A 20469-nucleotide genomic window follows, 5' to 3' on the forward strand; every position below is an offset into this window, starting at 1 on the left:
ACGGTGCCATTCGCTCAATTCACGGCATTTGCGCGAACTAGACGCGCAAATGAGGCGGAATTGCGTCTACTGCGCCAAACGCCTCATCCGCGCCGCGAGACCTCCAGACGTACGTCAACGTGTCTTCACATTGACTTAACAGTGAAATCACTCGCACTTGACGCCTCTACCGCAGTTGGTGTAAATGCAGCATTACAGTTGCAATAACCTGCACAGTATTGATACCAGATCGCATGGGATTACCTTTCACAAGTAAGATTGAACAATAATTTTGGTTATTTTACCTTTTAAAATATTATTTGTGGAAATCCGGTAAAAATTTGAGTAGTTTAGACTATTGTAGTTGGGGATACACCTTCCTCAGTAGAAATAAATGGAGGATGGGTGCATTGGGGACCCATCCAAGATGGCGGTCGCACTGATACATCAGCTCCAAAAGGCAGCGTCAGTCTATGAGGCATCTACGTATATAATGTCTATGAGCTCACCCTTCCCTTTCGAAACACATAGAGAAGCTACGGTAGCTGTCGCAGAACAAACACGTCATCGTCTTAGACAACGTAGTGACAAAACACGCATTGTGGAGCAGTTTGTCTGTAGAAACATGGTGGTGCAAAATGGCGACTTTCATTTAAGGGGACCCCAGTGTATGTAGATAATAACGGTTCATTCTAAGGTAATTAAAACAATACAGTTAATTTTGTTAAGTCTTTATACATCACTGATAATATAGTTATGTATATTATATTGCATTCCTGTCAAAAGATTCTCCTAAAAGTTACACAGTGCACCTTTAAAAGTGATAAGGAAAAACAAGTTTAGATATTTGTTAATTAGGAACCTTTGGAAGAATTTATGAAAACAGAAGCTTATGTCATCTTTCTTGTTATCTTTTGGTACATTCCACATCATAAAAAATTGCATTTGAGAAAGATTTGCTGTTGTCAGGACAATCAATGCAATTTTTTCCTTAAAGAATAAATGTGTAAGGGAATCCATAAGGACTAGCATTCCTTGTGATTCCCATCCCTCGTCTTGCCATTCTGTGATGCACATCTTTTCCCCCTCTAATGTCTGTTTATATTATTTGCGATGCAAGACGCCCCCTTTCCTGATCCACGGAGGCTGCCACTCCACAAATGACTTTTAATTGTATTAGGGGCAACTGTGACACGGGACTGCGGCGTGTGGGATTTTGAAGGAGGGAGCGCAGGAGCGGAGTTAAGCCTGCCCCTGGCTCATATCTGTGGGGTGTGCACGGCCCTGATAGCGCGAGGGAGAGAGGGATTGGGAACGTCTTAAGCGGCTAATCTGTTTGTGTGTTTGCTGAGGATGGATTGAGCTGTAATGAGGGCTTCTGTATCTGAATATGCCAGGCGTGCCGGATAAAGGATAGAAAGGGAGACTGGAGCAGAGAGGAATGCTGGGGTATGTGGCTGGGATAGGAGCGTGTTTGCTGCCAGGTGTCTGGTCAGTGCCAGAAAGCAGAACGAGTTGAAATAGCAGGTGTTTCACACTGTTAACGTTCGTCTTGCGGCTGCAGGCCAGACTTTACCTGCCACGTATGTGGGGCTTGCGATATGGGTATCTGCTCTTCCGTTCCTATTAATTGGGGTCATATCATGAAAAATCAATCCTCTCATTATCTCTAGAAATATACAAGTTCAGTGTGCTATAAAAGCTTTCAGAACTCAAATCATCTTGCACAAACTATATTTTAAGCTATCACTTGGTAAAACGTACACCTTTGTACCTAAAGGGTGCATATTAGGGTCTACTCACACTAGGTATACCGTGCCATACCGGAGTACATTTGACCCCCAAAAGTTCAGTTTGTTTGGCTAGTCCTCTGTACTGTACCATGGTGCAGTTGCCCCGTGTTGCCTAAATGCCTCATTTGTCAATTAATCTGATTTTAAACACACCAAAACAGCCATAAACTCCAAACTATGAAGAACTCCTTTGCACATATGTTCCAATTTTCTTTAAAAACAATCGCATATTTTAATAAGCGTACTCTGGTACGAAAGGGTAGTGGGGAGGGGGGGGGCAATTGTATTTGGGTCTGGTTCAGTCCATTTAAATATAATGTGAATACACCCTTAGTACAGGTACCTCATAAGGGTACATGATGCTGGTACTTAAAACCTCTAGTTTGTGTGCGGGATGACGTCAGTTTTTTTTAAGGCTGCTAACAATATCTATATAGCCTACTGTCTACAAACATGAATAATATTAACATTACTATACATCGTTTAAAAGGTCTATGGGTTTAGCATCAGTGTATGGTTTTTGTTTAGAGATACAGATGCTCTAGCATTATAAATGTAGTATTTTGTGACAGAAGTCCAGATGACAGCATGCAAAATATAAACGGCACTTCTAACCTTTGTGTTGATATAACGATCGCGAGTCGAATCCAGTCTGTTTCAGATGTGTGAATAACCCATGAAAACCGTCTCATAGAATACATCCAATGACCATTTTTGTCCACAAATGCGCATAATCCATGAAATATAGATATATTGTCCATTGTTTACATCAGATTTCGCATGAACATCTTGAACAGAATATAATATACAATCTGAGGACTATTTACGTCATAACTCTGTATATGAGATTACACTTTAGGTTCTAGTAAACATATAAACACGTGTTAAAACTTTGTTTTGAAAAGTAGGCAGAAGTACAATACATAAAATCCAAACAGCGCTGACTCTCTCGTTCCTCCAATGACTTCATGGTAAATAATGATAGACAGAATGTGTAGCCAATTAGATAACGAATCCAACAATCTTTGTGTGACGTTATATTTCCTGGTGTGGAAACTGCTTATTATATTCTAACATAAGGATAAATAATAACAAGAACGATCGTGAATGCATGTAAACAAAAGACTTTTATTTTGGGGCTGACTGGCACTTAGAAAAGGATCATTAAGTTTTTAGTAATAAAAGATGTTATGCAAAAAAAGTTTTATTCCAAAGTATTTCAGTCTCTCTAACTTTTTTAATTTTTAACTTAAAATAATGGAATATGAAGCTCAAAGTGTCTTCTCTCTAATGATACCATAGTTATGCTTATACTCTAAATGGTTTAGTAAAAACAACCATTTTAGTGAAAGTAGGTCTTTTCATGGTTTGGGCTAGAGTGGGGGTGCTTTTCAAGATGTTAAATGTGCAGTGTGTAACTATTAGAAGGATATTTTGACAGCAATGCAATATACACCACTGAAAATAATGTATAATGTTATCTACATTATACAGACCATACAAAATAAACTGTATTGTTTTAATTACCTTAGAATGAGCCGTTTTTATCTACGTACACCACGGCTCCCCTTACCTGGAAGCTGCCATTTTGTGCCATCATGTTTCTACAGTAACCCCAAAACATTGAAAAACAAAGTCTGGAGTAAATGGGAACATTAATTTAAACACTTTTACTTATCATTTAACACTTTTTGTAACATAATTAAAAAAATTAGTCTTAAAAAATCTCATTACCGCAACAGTCAGAAAACATCAACACTGACATATTTTCAAAATGACATGACAAACCTGAAAGAACATAATTTGGAGATTCTGCACATGCATTTAAAATCAAAGTATTATGCTTCTATTAATTAAATTAACATTTAATAAGCATCTGTTGCAGTAATGATAATCAAAATGTCGTGAAAGCATTCTGACAAGACAATATTTCAAATTAACTGTAAAAAAATGATCTTACCTGGTAGCCATCTTGAAGTAACTGGTCCATGTGCTTGGTCACTCAAAATCAAACTTTATTAAAATTCTGTATGTGTGCTTAAACTGTTCTCAAAAAGTGTTGCGGAGGATGAGAACATCAGGCATGGACACATCATTTTCCTAATTTTTCTTCATTATTATTATACATGAATATTCAGTAAATATTTTTTCTGTCATCTAAAGTAGTCTAGCAAAACATCAATTTATTTTTTTTCTAAATATTTTTGTGTTAATTTGATTAAATTACAACATAACGCATGTTCAAACACAGCCGGACACATTGCGGTAATGAGAATTTCAGCAGAAAATGAGATAAAATTGACAAATTATCTATTTTTATGTTGAAATCACAAATTGTGCAAGGTAGAACACAGTATTGTGTTAATTCTAATGCTTTTTAATATTACTATATTACACATTTTATAGCTAAAATCATTAGTGCCGTGGTGTTTCAATGGTTTCGTGAGAATCACCCACATATTGCCCTACAGAGCGCGTTTGTCACTACGTTGTCTCAGATGATGATATTCTTGTCCTGTAGTTTCTCTATGTGCTTTGAAAGGGAGGGATGAAATTTACAAACTTGGAACCCGATGCCTCTAAAATCTACACACTGCCCCTTCAAATGGTATAGTTTAGGACTTTTTTAAAAGGGTACTGTCCCAGTAAAAGATTTGGTACCTTGTTTGTAGATCAAGACCAAGCGTGCCGCACAAGCCCTGAAAAGTGAAGCCAAAACGTCTCGATCGCCCCCCAGTGACTGGTCCCAGTATAGGTCATAAACCCCGCCTCCCCCATGTTATTCAATGGGACTTGAGACCAACTAAAAAAATTAATTACACTTCAATTATCTTTTTTTCGAAGCTGGTTTCTGTCATTTACTGTAGTTTTTATCACGCTGATGTAAATTCAAATGTTTGTTTTTAAAATAAGTTTGTGTTTAGTTAGTTATTTAATGATGTTAAAACGGTGGTGTCACGTCATGATTGACAGCTGTGATAGCGTGTGATATGCACATTCTACGAGAGCGAGTGCGGGGTTTTGACTTCGCGGCTTCCCTTCCTGCTCACTACTGCGCATGACTGGTCCCGAAATCGCTATTGCGCAGACTCAAGACCCAAGATGTCAGCGCCATATCGGGACACTGGCGGCTTCACTTTTCACCAATGGAAGAGAGCGAACAGGCGTCGTCCATCTTTTTTTACAGTCTATGATCAAGACCAAGAAATGAGTCAAAAATACCAAGATCAGTTTTTATTCTTTTTTGTTTTGTTTTATAAAAGATGGAAATGGTTGTGTAAAACAGAGCTGTCTGTGTTTTGGCCTTGAAAACTTAACTAGCATTGCAAGTAAACCTCAGGGATAAAGCATACAATGATGAAATGTTGGACATGGCTCCTTTAAAAGGCATGGTGCAATTTTTCTGTTCTTTTAATATGATGTGATCAGTCGTCTTCTTTAATAACTTAAACATCCTGAAGGTTTTTGATATATTTTTGGCAGTGCAATAGTCATTATTTTCCATTATGATCTGGCAGTGAGTCTGATCCAAAGCTTCGTTCTTGTGCAGGAATGAGAAACAGAAATGATTCGAGGCGGATGAGTTGCGTCATCTTAATGTTCCATTACAATCCTGCTTGTGTTTATCATTGTAGAGACACAGACAGAAACATTTTAAACTTGTTTTGTTGTATCGTAAATCAGTTTTGTTTCAAGGCTAACAACACCAAGTATGATTTGTACAGATCTCTTCAACATCACATCCATCCAGATATCTCATGTGTTGAGAAATCTGATTAAAAAAACGATTTTAAAGTCCCCCTGTACTCGATAATTTTATCTCTTAAAACTCATCTTTTAGCATCAAAACAGCATATGTAAAAAAAATCTGTGATGATAATTTCTTTATGCCTTAAAATAGCTTAAATGTAACTACACCCTTTTCTTATTAAGTATATATGGATCTATGCATATGCTAATTAGTCCCCGCCTCTACTCAATCACACCAGCTCGGACCATAGATGTATAAATCTACATAGATGCCGCATTCAAACTGATCTGATTTCAACACTCGCAAAATAACAGTGTGAACAGTCAATCCCGAAGATCGATTTGTAAAGCAAATCAAATTTGTGTGCAATATGTGCACGGATATTACAGAAATGTGCGAGACGAAGAAGAGAAAGTGGAAATTAATGAGATATAAAGAAGTATTCACTTCCTTTTTTCCAGCCTGTCGTTTTCTGCGTTGGTTGGATAAGAGCAGCTGGTGGTTGCGGCTAGTTACCTTTATTAATTGTTCGCTTTGATTTCTGCTTTCCCGTGTGTATAAGTATGTATGCTGGATATGTCTGTGTGTGTGTGTGAAGCCACAGAATGAAGATAATGGAATGTACCGGTTGTCTGACTGGTGGAAGGGAATTCTGGGAGAATGAAGTAGGCGACGTGTGTGCGTGTGCACGGCAATGCCAGCTGCTCGGAGCTGATAGCGCTATCTGATTGTGAGCGTGCCGTCTCCCTCAAAGGGCCGCTCAGGAGAGAATAGAATGGAAGATCAAGGATGACAGCGAAAAAATGGCATTTTATCGGGAAATAGTTCAAAGTTTATAAATAAAATAAAGCTTTTTTTGCAGCAGGACTGGGGAGGACAGATAAAGCAGCTTTCTCTCTCTCTCTTACTCGTTTTGCGGTCCTTTCTCTTCTTCATTTACAGAGATGTTAGTGTGGTTTGTAATAAACCTGCGAGCAGAGATTACAGCAAGAACTGAAGCGGCGGTTCAGGCATCCCTGCTTACTGCAAATGTGTTACTGCTGGGTTTTGCTTCTGTATGCATGCATGCATGTCTACAGTATGTTTATGTGTATTGAAATGAGATGGAGATCGATGTATCACAGCCTACTTTTCAACAATCCATTGTTAGACCAACATTTCGGCCAACGTTTAATCACTTTGACATTAATGCCAGCTTTAAAAAGTTTCGTTCTCATTTGTTCAAAATCCTTTCCAATAGATAATCAACTTTGTTTTCAGTTTTGAGTGTGTATGTAAACATATTAATATTATTTAATTACTAAATGTGACTGGATAACAAAACCAGTCATAAGGCGCATGGGTAAATTTGAAGCAATGGCCAACCATTTAATGTATGGGTCAAAATTTGTGTTTTTATGCCACAAATAAGGATATTAATTAAAGATTATGTTCCATGAAGATATTTTGTCAGAAAAATATTTGTCATTAGTATTATATGTTGCTAAGGACTTCATTTTGACAAATTTCTTAATATTTAGATTTTTTTGCATCCTCAAATTCCAGATTTTCAAATACAGGTGCTGAAGTTGATTTATTTCACTTATTCCATTCAAAAAGTGAAACTTGTATATTATTTTCATTCATTACACACAGACTGATATTTTTCAAATGTTTATTTCTTTTACTTTTGATGATTGTAACTGACAACTAAGGAAAATCCCAAATTCAGCATCTCAGAAAATTAGAATATTGTGAAAATTTCAATTTTGAAGACACCTGGTGCCACACTGTAATCACCTAATTAACTCAAAACACCTGCAAATGCCTTTAAATGGTCTCTCAGGCTATGTCCACATGAAGCCGGTGCATTCCCTATCCGATCATTTTTTTTCCTTGCTCTAAAAAAATAATCCGTAAACACGAAACCACTGAAACCGACTGAAAGCGGTGTAGTATATATGCCGGACCAGTATGGGGCGCTGTAATTCTGCCACAGATATACACAAGGAGAAGAAGACTTTGAGCATGCGCATAACCAACGTATGGTGTTGTCCATTATCGCTTGTTGGTCACCACAATTGCATAGAAGCAATAGATTTTGCTGTAATAAAGCTAGTAGGCTTTAGTAGCTTCTGTAGCACGAACACAATCACGTAGTTCGCCGTTATTGTTGTTGCTGTTACGTGTGACGCTTCCGACACGTGATGTGATGACGTTTTCGCTTCACAAAATATACGGATTGGCTGTACAGACGAAACCGCAAGGGTGTCGGTTTCAGATTTATCCACTTTAGGACCCGGTTTCAAAAAATAGCGGATTCAGTCTCCCTAAACGCCGGATCCGTGTGGATGAAACGGCAGTACGATAACAAATTTATACGTATACAGTAATGCGCGTCTCCATGTGGACAGCCCCTCATTCTAGTTCTGTAGGCTACACAATCATGGGGAAGACTGCTGACTTGACAGTTGTCCAAAAGACGGCCATTGACACCTTGCACAAGGAGGGCAAGACACAAAAGGTCATCACAAAAGAGTCTGGCTGTTCACAGAGCTCTGTGTCCAAGCACATTAATAGAGAGGCGAAGGGAAGGAAAAGATGTGGTAGCAAAAAGTGTACAAGCAATATGAATAACCGCACCCTGAAGAGGATTCTCAAACAAAACCCATTCAAAAATGTGGGGGAGATTCACAAAAAGAGGACTGCAGCTGGAGTCAGTGCTTCAAGAACCACTACGCACAGACACATGCAAGAACTGGGTTTTAGCTGTCGCATTTCTTGTGTCAAGCCACTCTTGAACAAAAGACAGCGTCTCGCCTGGGCTAAAGACAAAAAGGACTGGACTGCTGCCGAGTGGTCCAAAGTTATGTTCTCTGTTGAAAGTAAATTTAGCATTTTCTTTGGAAATCAGGGTACCAGAGTCTGGAGGAAGGGATACGAGGTCCAGTGTAAGGTTTTGTGGGGTTGGTCCACTGTGTTTTCTAAGGTCCAAGGTCAACGCAGCCGTATACCAGGAAGTTTAAGAGCACTTCATGCTTCATGCTGCAGACCAACTTTATGGAGATGCAGATTTCATTTTCCAACAGGACTTGGCACCTGCACACAGTGCCAAAGCTACCAGTACCTGGTTTTAGGTCCATAGTATCCCTGTTCTTAATTGGCCAGCAAACTCGCCTGATTTTAACCCCATAGAAAATCTATGGGGTATTGTGAAGAGGAAGATGCGATATGCCAGACCCAACAATGCAGAAGAGCTGAAGGCCACTATCAGAGCAACCTGGGCTCTCATAACACCTGAGCAGTGTCACAGACTGATCGACTCCATGCCACGCCGCATTGCTGCAGTAATTCAGGCAAAAGGAGCCCTAAGTATTGAGTGCTGTACATTCTCATACTAATGGTCCAATCAGATTCAATGGATTATGCTAAAATATGCTAAAAGTGCTAGCGCCAGACGTGGAGAACGGTGTCCTGGAACGGTGTCCTATGGGAACTGGAAAATGACCATATTTTCAAAAAAAGTGGAGTGTTCCTTTAAAGGCAACTGTATCAATATGCATCTGGTCGGTTTTATAAGTGTAACATTAATATTGTCATGGCTTTACATACATCAGAATTATTTTATTTAAGTTGCAAAAACGTTTAGCCTCCATAGCATCATCTCTGTTTGACACATAAATTGCATGCTACTTATGTACTTATATTTACTGCCAAGTCCAACCTGACGGCTCAACTTATAAATCATTATTAATATATAAGTTTACCATTATGAATTTGTGTTAAACAGAGATTTTTATGTACTTGCTCAATAACTGTTTATTTTTAACCAATATTTCTTAGTCTTCACTTTCATTTATTTAAAGCTTTGCTCTTGATTCATTCTGTAGTCTGCACATGCTCAGATCTGCTGGGTTTATAGTCTGATCTCTTCTGTCTGCTCTGTTATGTCCTGTCCTGCAGGTGAGCGGTCAGCTGGGCAGCGTGATGGATTTTTTTACCACGAGTCTCGCTGTGGCCGGTCTTGTCCCTCCTGATGATCGGATCATTGATGGAATAGATCTAAGTCCCGCCCTCTTTAACAACTCACTTGTGAACAGGTAACACCAGACAATATGTAAGTCCCTATTGCAAAGGTTTTTAGTAAAAAACTGTTAAGCGATTCCATTTTAGGGATGATAGTACATCACTAAAATGTATACATGAGACAGTAAAGACAATGTAGAGTTAAGTGCATAGTTTATATCGGTGGTCTCCAACATGTCGCCCGCGGGCACCAGGATGCCCACACAGAGTTGCCCGCTAAAGCACCATATTAATAATCTCAATTTTAGTATTTATTTATTACATATTTTTTATATAAGCTTAGCTTCTTTTATATATGTTAACATTTTAAGAACAATTAAAATAAAATAAAATCAACAAGTAAAACAAAAACATAAAAAAAAGTAATCCTCCAGATTGTTTTATCCATTGTGGTAGCCCTTGCTCACAAACAGGTTGGAGACCACTGGTTTATATTGTGTCATTTGTGACACTGATTTGGGCTGGTTATTGGCTCTTGTTTGTTTTGTGACTGTGTGGCACATGAGAAACAATGGTTAACTTACGTACCATGGTGCCAGCGTGCCGCCATTACACCTAGGATGAGTAAAATATGGACACGTAATGCAACCACAACGACTTAACGTTCCCATTTCACACCCAACAGGCCCATCTTCTATTACCGTGGCAACCAGATGATGGCAGTGCGGGTCGGCCAGTACAAAGCTCACTACTGGACTTGGAGCAACTCATGGGAGGAATTTAACAAGGTCAGTGAGCGTATAATCATCTCAGTTCCCACATGAACAGTGTTTGCTGAACTCCCGACCATCCCGTCCCGCACCGTTTGTGCCACAGATATCCCTGATACAATCAAATCATTGGATTATTCGGGAGAGGTGCGCTGTTACTTTTCTTAACAATTGGGTCGCATTTTATGCCTGACAGACGATCAAACGTTCGAGTTTTCCTTTGAAATCTAGATAGTGTCTTTCATTCCCTGATTTCTTGCTTCTTGATGCAGCAGATGCAGGATACCAAAATGCACATTAGCGCGTTAATGTTATCACCGAAACAATGCCTTATCAAATTGACTTGAAGATCAGGCAGTAATGAATATTAATGGTGCTAATGGAGCAGGGCCACTTCTGCGAAGGCGCTTCATCTATTAGCGCGGAGCATCCCTCATCCTGCGAGCTGCATACTGTCAGGCCCTCGGGACGCGCCTCGCTGTCCCTCGTACACACTACGCACGCTTTGTTTTCCATTAAAGTCGTGCCGCGCCCAAATGCATAACCCCTATCCGTCAGCGGCACGGGCCTCGGGCTTCTTCTCCAAATGTTAGGGTTTGTTTTATGCCCCATCGGTTGCTTAAATTGCTCGGCCCTGGATGGACTCTGAATCAATAGCAGCCTCCTTTATCAGCTCATGTGAACTGAAGTGTAACTTCACAAATAATGGCAGCTGATTGCTTGCGAGCTGCCAATCGATCGCCGGTGCCCGCCGCTCGCGCACAGGATGGAAAAGGTTGAAAGCCGAGGTCCAGTCCTGACGGTTAATGTGTTTTCGGGAGGTGCTTCAAATTTACAGGAGCTCTGGGTCTGTCTGGTGGGTCAATGGAGTAATTTCAAAGCCCAGATTGATTTGAATGAATGTTACGGGTGACGTCACAGATTCGAAGTTAAATATTTTGAGCATACGGTAGTGAGGCAGTGATCCACGCCGCTTTGCTCTCAAAAACAAGGCGCTTTCGCCCTCTGGTTTGTTTCCTGTTAAACTCGGTCGAAATGATGGCTTAATAGTATCGGTCACTTGGGTGAATTCCTCCTGAAAGCCGCACGGATCAGCGAGGTGTGAAATGAGAAATTTCACAGTGTAAGTGCTTTGCATCCGGCCATCCTCAGCAGGACGCTTTTGAGAAATAATGTCAAGTATTTTAGTGTGCATAAGCTCACCTGAAAGTTAAGATCCCTGAGTATTCTCTTAAATTACACATTTCATCGGTTTCAGAATGGCTAATGAATAAAACGCTGAGCTTTGATTGGCAGCTGGGCTTAGGGAGGGGGTGTGGCTTTAAAAAACAGGATTAGAAACATACAGTGGATATTAAGATACTCAAATCTTTAAAGGAGCAGAATGTAGGATTGTGGCCAAATCTGGTATTGCAATAACAAAACTTGTGGCTAAAACTGGTACTGCAATCACCCAACTAGTGGCCAATACACAAAATGACAACATAAACATCAGTTGAGGGCTGCAACTCCACTTTTTAAATGACAATATCCTGGCCAGACCACTGTTGTCAGTGATATAAGTATTTGAAATGAAAATGATTTCCTAATGTCTAGTGACATATCAGGGCCATTTTATGATTAATTGATATACATTTCTTACATACTGTTCCTTTAAGAAAATAATTTTGTACAGTTATGTTATAAATTAGTTTAATAGTAAATATAATGTTCCAAAATACAATTCTAATGAGAATTATTAAAATAATTAATAATTAAAACGTATGTGTTAATGTGATAAATAAGGTATATAAATTGTTACACAACATTAACCAAAGTTAAAACAATTTGGTTTTGCAAGTCAATTCAACATACTATTTTATATCTTTCCTCGCCAGCGTTTTTTTTTAAGTTGCCAGTGCCAGCATTTTTTATGATTTTCACAAAAGTTTAACGCCTTCCAGAAAATATATTAACATATAATATATCAAATGAAAGTGCAACCTTTCATCCTAACTTCCGTTTGTTCTTTTATTATCACCTCTCAAATATGGGTAGGTTTCTTTAACTCTTTCCCCGCCATTGACGAGATATCTCGTCAATTAAGAGAAAACGCTTCCCCGCCAATGACGAGATTTTCCGTCTTTCCGCAATACCGCTATTATCCACCAGGTGGCGCCCTTCCGCAACTTTTTAAAACCGGAAGTATTGCCCTATGGCAAGCGGCTGCATGTCCGTGTCTGTTTTAAAGATCGCTCTGAATGGGATCTCTATGAAAAGTCCGTCATAAAAATGGAATTATCTCTGCTTTTTGCTCAAAATATGGTGTTTTTGCAGAAACCTACCCATATTCAAAAGCTGATTGCAAAAGAACCACTAAAGGTAGGATGAAACGGTTTTTTTTGTTTGAAAGCAGAGGGTCTGTTCTTTCATTCGGTATATTGTATGTTTCTATATTTAAAGAAGAACATTTTCTGGAAGGCATTAAACTTTGGTGAAAATCATGAAAAACGCTGGCGCTGGCTGGCAACTTTTTTTTAAAGCGCTGGCGGTGAAAGAGTTAAAATACAAAATTTTGAGCAAAAAGTTGAGATAAATGCATTTTTGTAAAGGACTTTGTTAGAGATCAGATTCAGAGTGATCCTCAAAACATACATGGAGTTTTTACTGTTTTTGGATCAGTGGATGCTTCAGTCTTTTATAAGTTGGGTAAGGACGCCACCTACTGGATTATAGCAGAAATATGGATTGCCGTCAAAATTTGTGATTTGACAAAATGCTGAATTTTTTTACAGTGCGTAAGGGTGAGTAAATAATGACAAAAGCCCTTTTCGGACGGGATTAGTTTTACAGGGGGACCTCTAAGAAAATCGTGCTTCTCAGAGGCCCTATGTGTTTTTAATACCGTCCGAATCGGCCACGTCTGTGTTTTTCTCTGACGATCTCCATAAAAATTCCAGAGCAATTTACCTACTGTTTTTCGGCAAACTCAGAGGTCCTCTGAGTTTCCATTCGGCAAAATAAATTAATTAAATTAAGACGAGCTGAATATCAAACACTGTTAAGACTGACCATTGTAATATCAGTATAAGGTAAACTCCGGAATGGTAATTAATAAAGATAATAAATTGTTATTAAAGCGTAACTAAACCCCTGGTCAGAGCCTGACTCCACCCACTGCAATATTTGAAAAATGCAAGAAAAGTGGGCAGATCCCAACGGAGATAGAGGGGACGAACTAAGATCTTACCAAGTGTGTGGTGAGATCGTAACAAGGGCGTGGTGAGCTTGAACCTGCTTACGTCACGAGTCATTTTTTGGACCCAACATCCAATAGGAAAATTCAACTGCAGTAGCCACCGTCAACCTGAAGAGGGCAGCACTCAGACGTTTTTTACACCATATATTGTAGTATTGAAACACTTTATATCCAAATGTCAAAAAACTTACTAAAAATCAATGAACAGCACTAATAAAGCATCAATCTTACAGATCATTAACCAAAAAAAGTTGGTTTAGGGTTTAGTTACTCTTTAATCATTATTTCTTTGGGTTTATTATAAGCAGCCAGTTTAGTAGCCAGTTTAATCACATAGGCTACTTAAGTATAATTTGTATAAGTTCTTTTGATTTGTTAAAATTAAATTAATAAATTACACGTTCTGTAATAATTTTACATTTAAAGCAAAATATCAAACATTACAAACACGCGTATCCATAGCACGTGATCTTCTGCAACGCCAAAATGCATGAAACAGACACTCCCATCTCTAGAATAGCCTGAGAATTTTAATCCCGTCCGAATCTGTACATAAAATCACAGACCTCGAGGGGACACATTGAAACTCACACGTCATTTGGAAAACTAATCCCGTCCGAATAGTGCTTAAGTTTTCATTTTGGGCTGAACTATCCCTTTAACCCTTTAACTGCCTGGGTTTCATAGTCATAGCTGTGAATGATCAGAAATGTATATTTCTCAGCAAATAGTACATTCTGACTACAGAAATGGATGATCTGAAAACATTAGCTCAGCTTTTCTACTTTACCATAAAGTGACAAATCAACTGTTTGGTAAATTTATTAAAAACATCCTAAAGTTTTTTCATAGCACCAAGTAACACAATTTTGAAAAGTTAAAGGATTAGTCTATTTTCTGAAAAAAATCCAGATAATTTACTCACCACCATGTCATCCAAAATGTTGATGTCTTTCTTTGTTCAGTCGAGAAGAAATTATGTCTTTTGTGGAAAACATTCCATTATTTTTCTCCTTTTAATGGACTTTAATGGACACCAACACGTAACAGTTTTAATGCAGTGTAAAATTGCAGTTTCAAAAGAGTTTCAAAGGACTATAAACGATCTCAAATGAGGAATAAGGGTCTTATCTGGCAATACAATTGTCATTATTGTCAAGAAAAATAAAAAATATGCACTTTTAAACTACAACTTCTCACATATCTCCGGTCATGTAGCGCACCAGCGCGACTTCACACAATACGTCATCACGTCAAGAGGTTACGGATGACGTATGCGAAACTACGCCCCAGTGTTTACAAGCGTGGAGAAAAAGGACCGTTCCCACATTGTTGTATGTGGAATGATAATAATTAATGTCTTTGTGTCAGTTTATTGTTTAAAATGGTCCACAAATGTGTGTTACATAAAGGTAACAAATGACCTTTCCACATCATTACGCAATGACGTGAGGTCGCACTGGCGCGTCACAGGACTGGAGATAGACGAGAAGTTGTGGTTTAAAAGTGCATATTTTTTATTTTTCTTGTCAAAAATGACAATTGTTTCGCTAGATAAGACCCTTACACCTCGTTTGAGATTGTTTAGAGTCCTTTGAAACTCAGTTGAAACTGCAATTTTAAACTGCATTAAAACTGTTAAGTGTTGGGGTCCATTAAAGTCCATTAAAATGAGAAAAATCCTGGAATGTTTTCCTCAAAAAACATAATTTCTTCTCGACTGAACAAAGAAAGACATCAACATTTTGGATGACATAGGGGTGAGCAAATTATCTGGATTTTTTTAAAGAAAATTGACTTATCCTTTAAGGCTCTTACAGTGTAATATGTCAAAAAAAGAAATGATTTCTTTGTCTCTGACTCAGATTTTTTGGCATAACATACCTCAACCAAATGGTAGAGATGGCTCAATAAGCTTAGGTACTACTCTCAATAAAATATTTTGAATAAAAATGTGCTCAACCTTTTGGTTGAGGTAGTTAAAGGGTTAAAGTCTGTGTAGAGAGCTGAAATGACTAACAAACCTGATTTTTTTACGATTGTGGACATTCCCACTTCTGATCCACCTGCCATATTTTTTTAACCGTAGTATCCATCTTAGTTTTATATCTGCTGTGCATTAATAATAGAGAAGAGCTGTTGCCTGTACTCCTCGGGTGAAGCTCTTTCTCCAGATCTGCTGGGATTTGGTCTGTTTCATGCCTATAAGATCAGAGCACACCGAGTGCTTCAAAAGACAGAGAGCAAGAGCAGACCAGCTCATAGGGGACCATGTGCTACCATAAAAGTGTGCTTGGGTGACAAGACACATCTCTATAGAGTCACAGTTTTCTCAAAAACGACCCCCTCTCAACATATGCTCTCCTGGTGAACATCTAAATATTAGGAGACGTTGTTTTGAAAAGCACTCGTCTGTCCTCCCGCTGGGTGCAGTGCTGGGTAATAAAGCCCTGTGGCATCACAACAGCCTCTAGCTATAAACAAAAAACACACACACACGCATGCATCTTGAACTTTCTGCAGTATGAAAGCTTTGTGAAATATGATTATGGCTTTTAGATGTCCGAGATTGCGATGCTCTGGGCCACGACTGATTGCGGATGCATTTGCATCTTAGAATGTTTATAATACTAGAAGTTTTAGAGTAGCCCATCTCTTTTGTGTTGGTGTAAATTAAACTGCATTCAGTCAGAGTGCACAAATGGTACTTAAAGATGCTTTTTGCCCCAGGTGGTGTAGTTATGGTGTATTTACCGGTTGGTGCCTGTGATGCTGGAGATGTTTATTTATCTCTTCTGTGGCGCAGAAGATCAATGCTCTCACCATGTTCTCCAAACAGGGTATAAACTTCTGCCCTGGTCAGGAGGTGCCTGGCGTCACCACACACACGCAAGAGGAGCACAGCATGCAGCCAATCATCTTCCACCTGGGCCGGGACCCTGGGGAGAGATATCCAATCAGGTCAGGACATGCATATTGAATTGTATATTAAGTTTTGCGCTGATTTGATTTATCTTAGCATCTGTATGTCTTACTTGGATCCCTTTTAATTTACGGGTACTTGAAATCCTTGAAAGTTTGTGAATCTGGGGAAAAAGTTTGAGGCCCTGGGTAGTTTTTGAAAATATACATACATAGATACAGGTCATTGAAAGTGCTTGAATTTATTTTATGCAAGAAGTTTTCTGGAAAAAAATCCATATTATTCCCTGTGTAGTGTAGGATAATATCATAAAAATTCTAGACTTTTTAAGCACACACGCTAAACTGTTCGCTTTTAATGCTTATATCTTCTGTATGCGAATGTTGATTCATACCAAAATGATTTTTTGACACATGAAAACGTCTTGAGTTACGTATGTAACTGTTGTTCCCTGAGAAGGGAACGAGACGCTGCGTCTCCCTTGCCATACTTCCTGCGTCCATGTAAAGCCGTCTTTGGCAATATTTTAGATAGCGATATACTACCTGGCTCCGGCGTCACCCTGTCTTTGTCGTTAAGCCTCACCATTGGTTGAATTTGATATACACATTCAGACGCACTTACCCCTGGAGGCGTCCCCAAAGTGTCACTGCAGTGAAGCAGCGCGAGTTCCCTCGAAAGGGAACTGTAACATTGTATCTTTAAAGGTAACACGATGTAACCTTGCTCTCGAAATGTGAAATGTGTCCCCACATTTAGTCTTTGAATTTAAGGGTATTGGACCTGGAAAGTCCTTGAAAGGTCCTTAAATTTAAAGTTAAATAAGGTGTGGGAACCCTGTAATTGTTTAGCCTTTTTGTCATCTTTCTATCTCTTTTCTGCTTTCTCACATGCATTGGGCACTGTGTCAGAAAAACTTTATTATTCATAGATTTTTTTTTAACAGGGTTGGTGCATCAAGGCATCCATTTGTATGTCAAAAAACAAAGCTTTTATCCAAAGTTTTTTATTAGTATGTGATCCTTTTGTTTGAACCCATGACCTCCTCATTGCTATCGCAGTGCTTTACGTATTTGGGTCGAAATTTGTGTGATGGGTCTTTTCGAACTCTCGCTTGGCATTTTATTCTATCCCATCCATCAAACACTTTCTCAGAGGCTTCTCTTGCGTGTTATTATGCACGTAACAATACGTTCAGCCTCTCTTTCTCCAAATCTCATTTCTATCCCCATCCTCTCTCGATGCCGTCGTTTTTATATCTCTACCATTTCTCGAAGAGAGACAGAGTAATTAAACATTAATGTTGTTTTTCATCTACTCATCTCGGCTCTGTTGGACCCGAGCACCAGCAGTGAAAGACTCATCCAAACAAAACAAAAAGAAAATCAATAGCTGTGTTGAGCTCCTAGGAGGTGAAAGCAGCTAGTTGGTCGTCTTTATCCTGATTATCTTTCCAGTGTGCAGTAGATGTTTTGGTAGCAGGTCCCCCCCCGCTCGTCCTCTTTGAATGGGTGTCAGGCCGGTGGCCGTCTGCTCTTCATGAACCCAGCTGGAGCGGCCGGTGCTCATTAATCTGTGTCTGCAGCTAAAGAGCCATTTAAGATGATGTAGAGCCTGTCTGTTCACATACCTACAGTCCAGCATACTGACAACAAAGACACACATGACCACCGTAACCCAAACACATCACAGCACTCATACACACACTAGTGCTGGTGAAATGTGCTGGGTTTTAAAAAGATGTCAGGAATAAAATCTGCCTTTGCTTTTTGGACCGTTCCACTGCACCCATCTGCTTGTTTTTGATGCGATTTCTCAGTATTATGGTTTGCTATTGAAACAGATAGACTTGTTTTATTCCCCTAGTTAAGACCTGTCAACAAAACATGACAAATTAATATAATCTATATAATTATCACAATATATTATGAATATGGTCATATTTAATTAATAATGAAGCAAAACACTTAAAATGTATGTATGTATGTACATTTAAAAAAAACTACAAGTACTCAATAGTTTTTTTTAAGATTCTTCTTTTTTTGTTGTTTTAATAATTGAACCTGATTCTAACCATGAGCATAGCCATAGAAGCTGGCATGGTGTTAAAAAAAGAAATGAAGGATGGATGAATAAATAATTAAATGAGAGAGAGTGAGAGAGGATATATGGGTAGCAAATGAAAAAATGGATGGATGAAAAAGAAAGAAAAAAATGAATGGATGGATGGATGAATATTTGAATGAGAGAGAGGATGGATGGATGGATGAATGAGAGGGAGATAGCAATTTAAAGAATGGATGGATAAAAAATAATGAAAGAAAGAATAAAATAATGGATGGATGAATAATTGAATGAGAGAGAGAGAATGAAAGGATGGATGGATGAAAGAAATAATGATAGATGAATAAGAGAGAGAAAGAACAAATGAATAGAAGGATGGATGGCTGGATAGGATGAATGGATGGATGAGAGAGAGAGAGAGAAGGGACAAAATGAATGGAACGAAGGATGGATGGAAGAAGAATAGATTGATGAACGAAAGAATTGATGGATGAAAGAAAGCATGCATGGATGAATGAAAGGATGAATGAGAGAGAGCATGAAAAAGTGGATGGATAAATGATGGATGAGAAAGAAAAAAGAAGAAAGGATGGATGGATAAAAGAGATGGATGGATGGACGGATGGATGAGAGAGATATAGCAAATTAAAGAATGGATGGATGAAAAATAATGGAAGAAAGAATAAAAGAAAGGATGTATGGATGAAAAAGAAATTAATAATGGATGGATAGATGGATGGATGAATAATTGAATGAGAGATAGGATGGATGAATGAATGAATGAATGAGAGAGAGAGTTAGCAAATTAAAGAATAGATTGATGAAAATTAATGAAAGAAAGAATAAAATGATGGATGGTGAATTATTGAATGAGAGAGAGAGAGAGAGAGAATGGAAGGATGGATGGATGAGAAAGAAAAAAGAAAGGATGCATGGATGGATAAGTGGGTGGAAAGAATGAATGGATAAATGTATGAGAGAGAGAGAGAGAGACTGAATGACTGTATGAATGGAAGGAAGGATGGATGAATAGATGAAAGAAAGAAAGCATGGATGGATGAATGAAAGGATGAATGAGAGAGAAAGAGAGAGCCCATGAAAAAATGGATGGATGGATGAGAAAGAAAAAAGAAGAAAGGATGGATAAAAGAGATGATGGATGGATGGAAAAATTAGAGAGTGAGAGAGAAAAAGAACAAAATAAATGAATGGATGGATAAAAGAAAGAAGGAAAGAAAAAGAGAAAGAAAGTGAAAGAAAAAGGATGGAAGAATAGAGACAGAGAGAGAGAGCAAAAGAATAGATGCATGGTTGGATGAAAGAAAGGGAGAGAGGGATGGATGGATTGATGAAAGAAAGGATGGATGGATGAAAGAAAGAAAGCATTGATGGATAAATGAAAGAGAGGGCAAGAAAGAATGGATAGATGGATGAGAAAGAAAAAAGAAGAAAGGATGGATGGATGGATAAAAGAGATGATGGATGGAAAAATTAGAGAGTGAGAGAGAGAAAAAAGAACAAAATAAATTAATGGATGGAAGAATAGAGAGAGAGAGGGCGCAAAAGAATAGATGCATGGTAGAGAGAGAGAGAGAGAGAGAGAGAGAGAGAGAGAGAGGGATGGATGGATTGATGAAAGAAAGAAATGATGGATGGATGGATGGATGGATGAAAGAAAACATGGCTGGATAAATGAAAGAGAGGGCAAGAAAGAATGGATAGATGGATGAGAAAGAAAAAAGAAGAAAGGATGGATGGATGGATGGATGGATGGATGGATGAAAGAAAGCATGGATGGATAAATGAAAGAGAGGGCAAGAAAGAATGGATAGATGGATGAGAAAGAAAAAAGAAGAAAGGATGGATGGATGGATAAAAGAGATGATGGATAGATAGATGGATGGAGGGAAAAATTAAAGGGTGAGAGAGAGAAAAAAGAACAAAAT

At 38.5% G+C, this 20469-nt stretch overlaps 1 protein-coding gene across 1 annotated transcript in view; it reads left to right on the forward strand.

The window, feature by feature from the left end:
* galns (galactosamine (N-acetyl)-6-sulfatase) overlaps positions 1-20469 on the forward strand; it is a 36254-nt gene that overhangs the window by 12492 nt on the left and 3293 nt on the right. The window contains exons 10-12 of the mRNA XM_065261710.1: positions 9466-9602; positions 10214-10316; positions 16376-16497. Coding sequence (XP_065117782.1) covers positions 9466-9602; positions 10214-10316; positions 16376-16497 — 362 coding nt within the window. The remainder of the gene's footprint in view (positions 1-9465; positions 9603-10213; positions 10317-16375; positions 16498-20469) is intronic.

Source organism: Paramisgurnus dabryanus, chromosome 2 (genome assembly GCF_030506205.2).
Source record: "Paramisgurnus dabryanus chromosome 2, PD_genome_1.1, whole genome shotgun sequence".
Taxonomy (NCBI): domain Eukaryota; kingdom Metazoa; phylum Chordata; class Actinopteri; order Cypriniformes; family Cobitidae; genus Paramisgurnus; species Paramisgurnus dabryanus.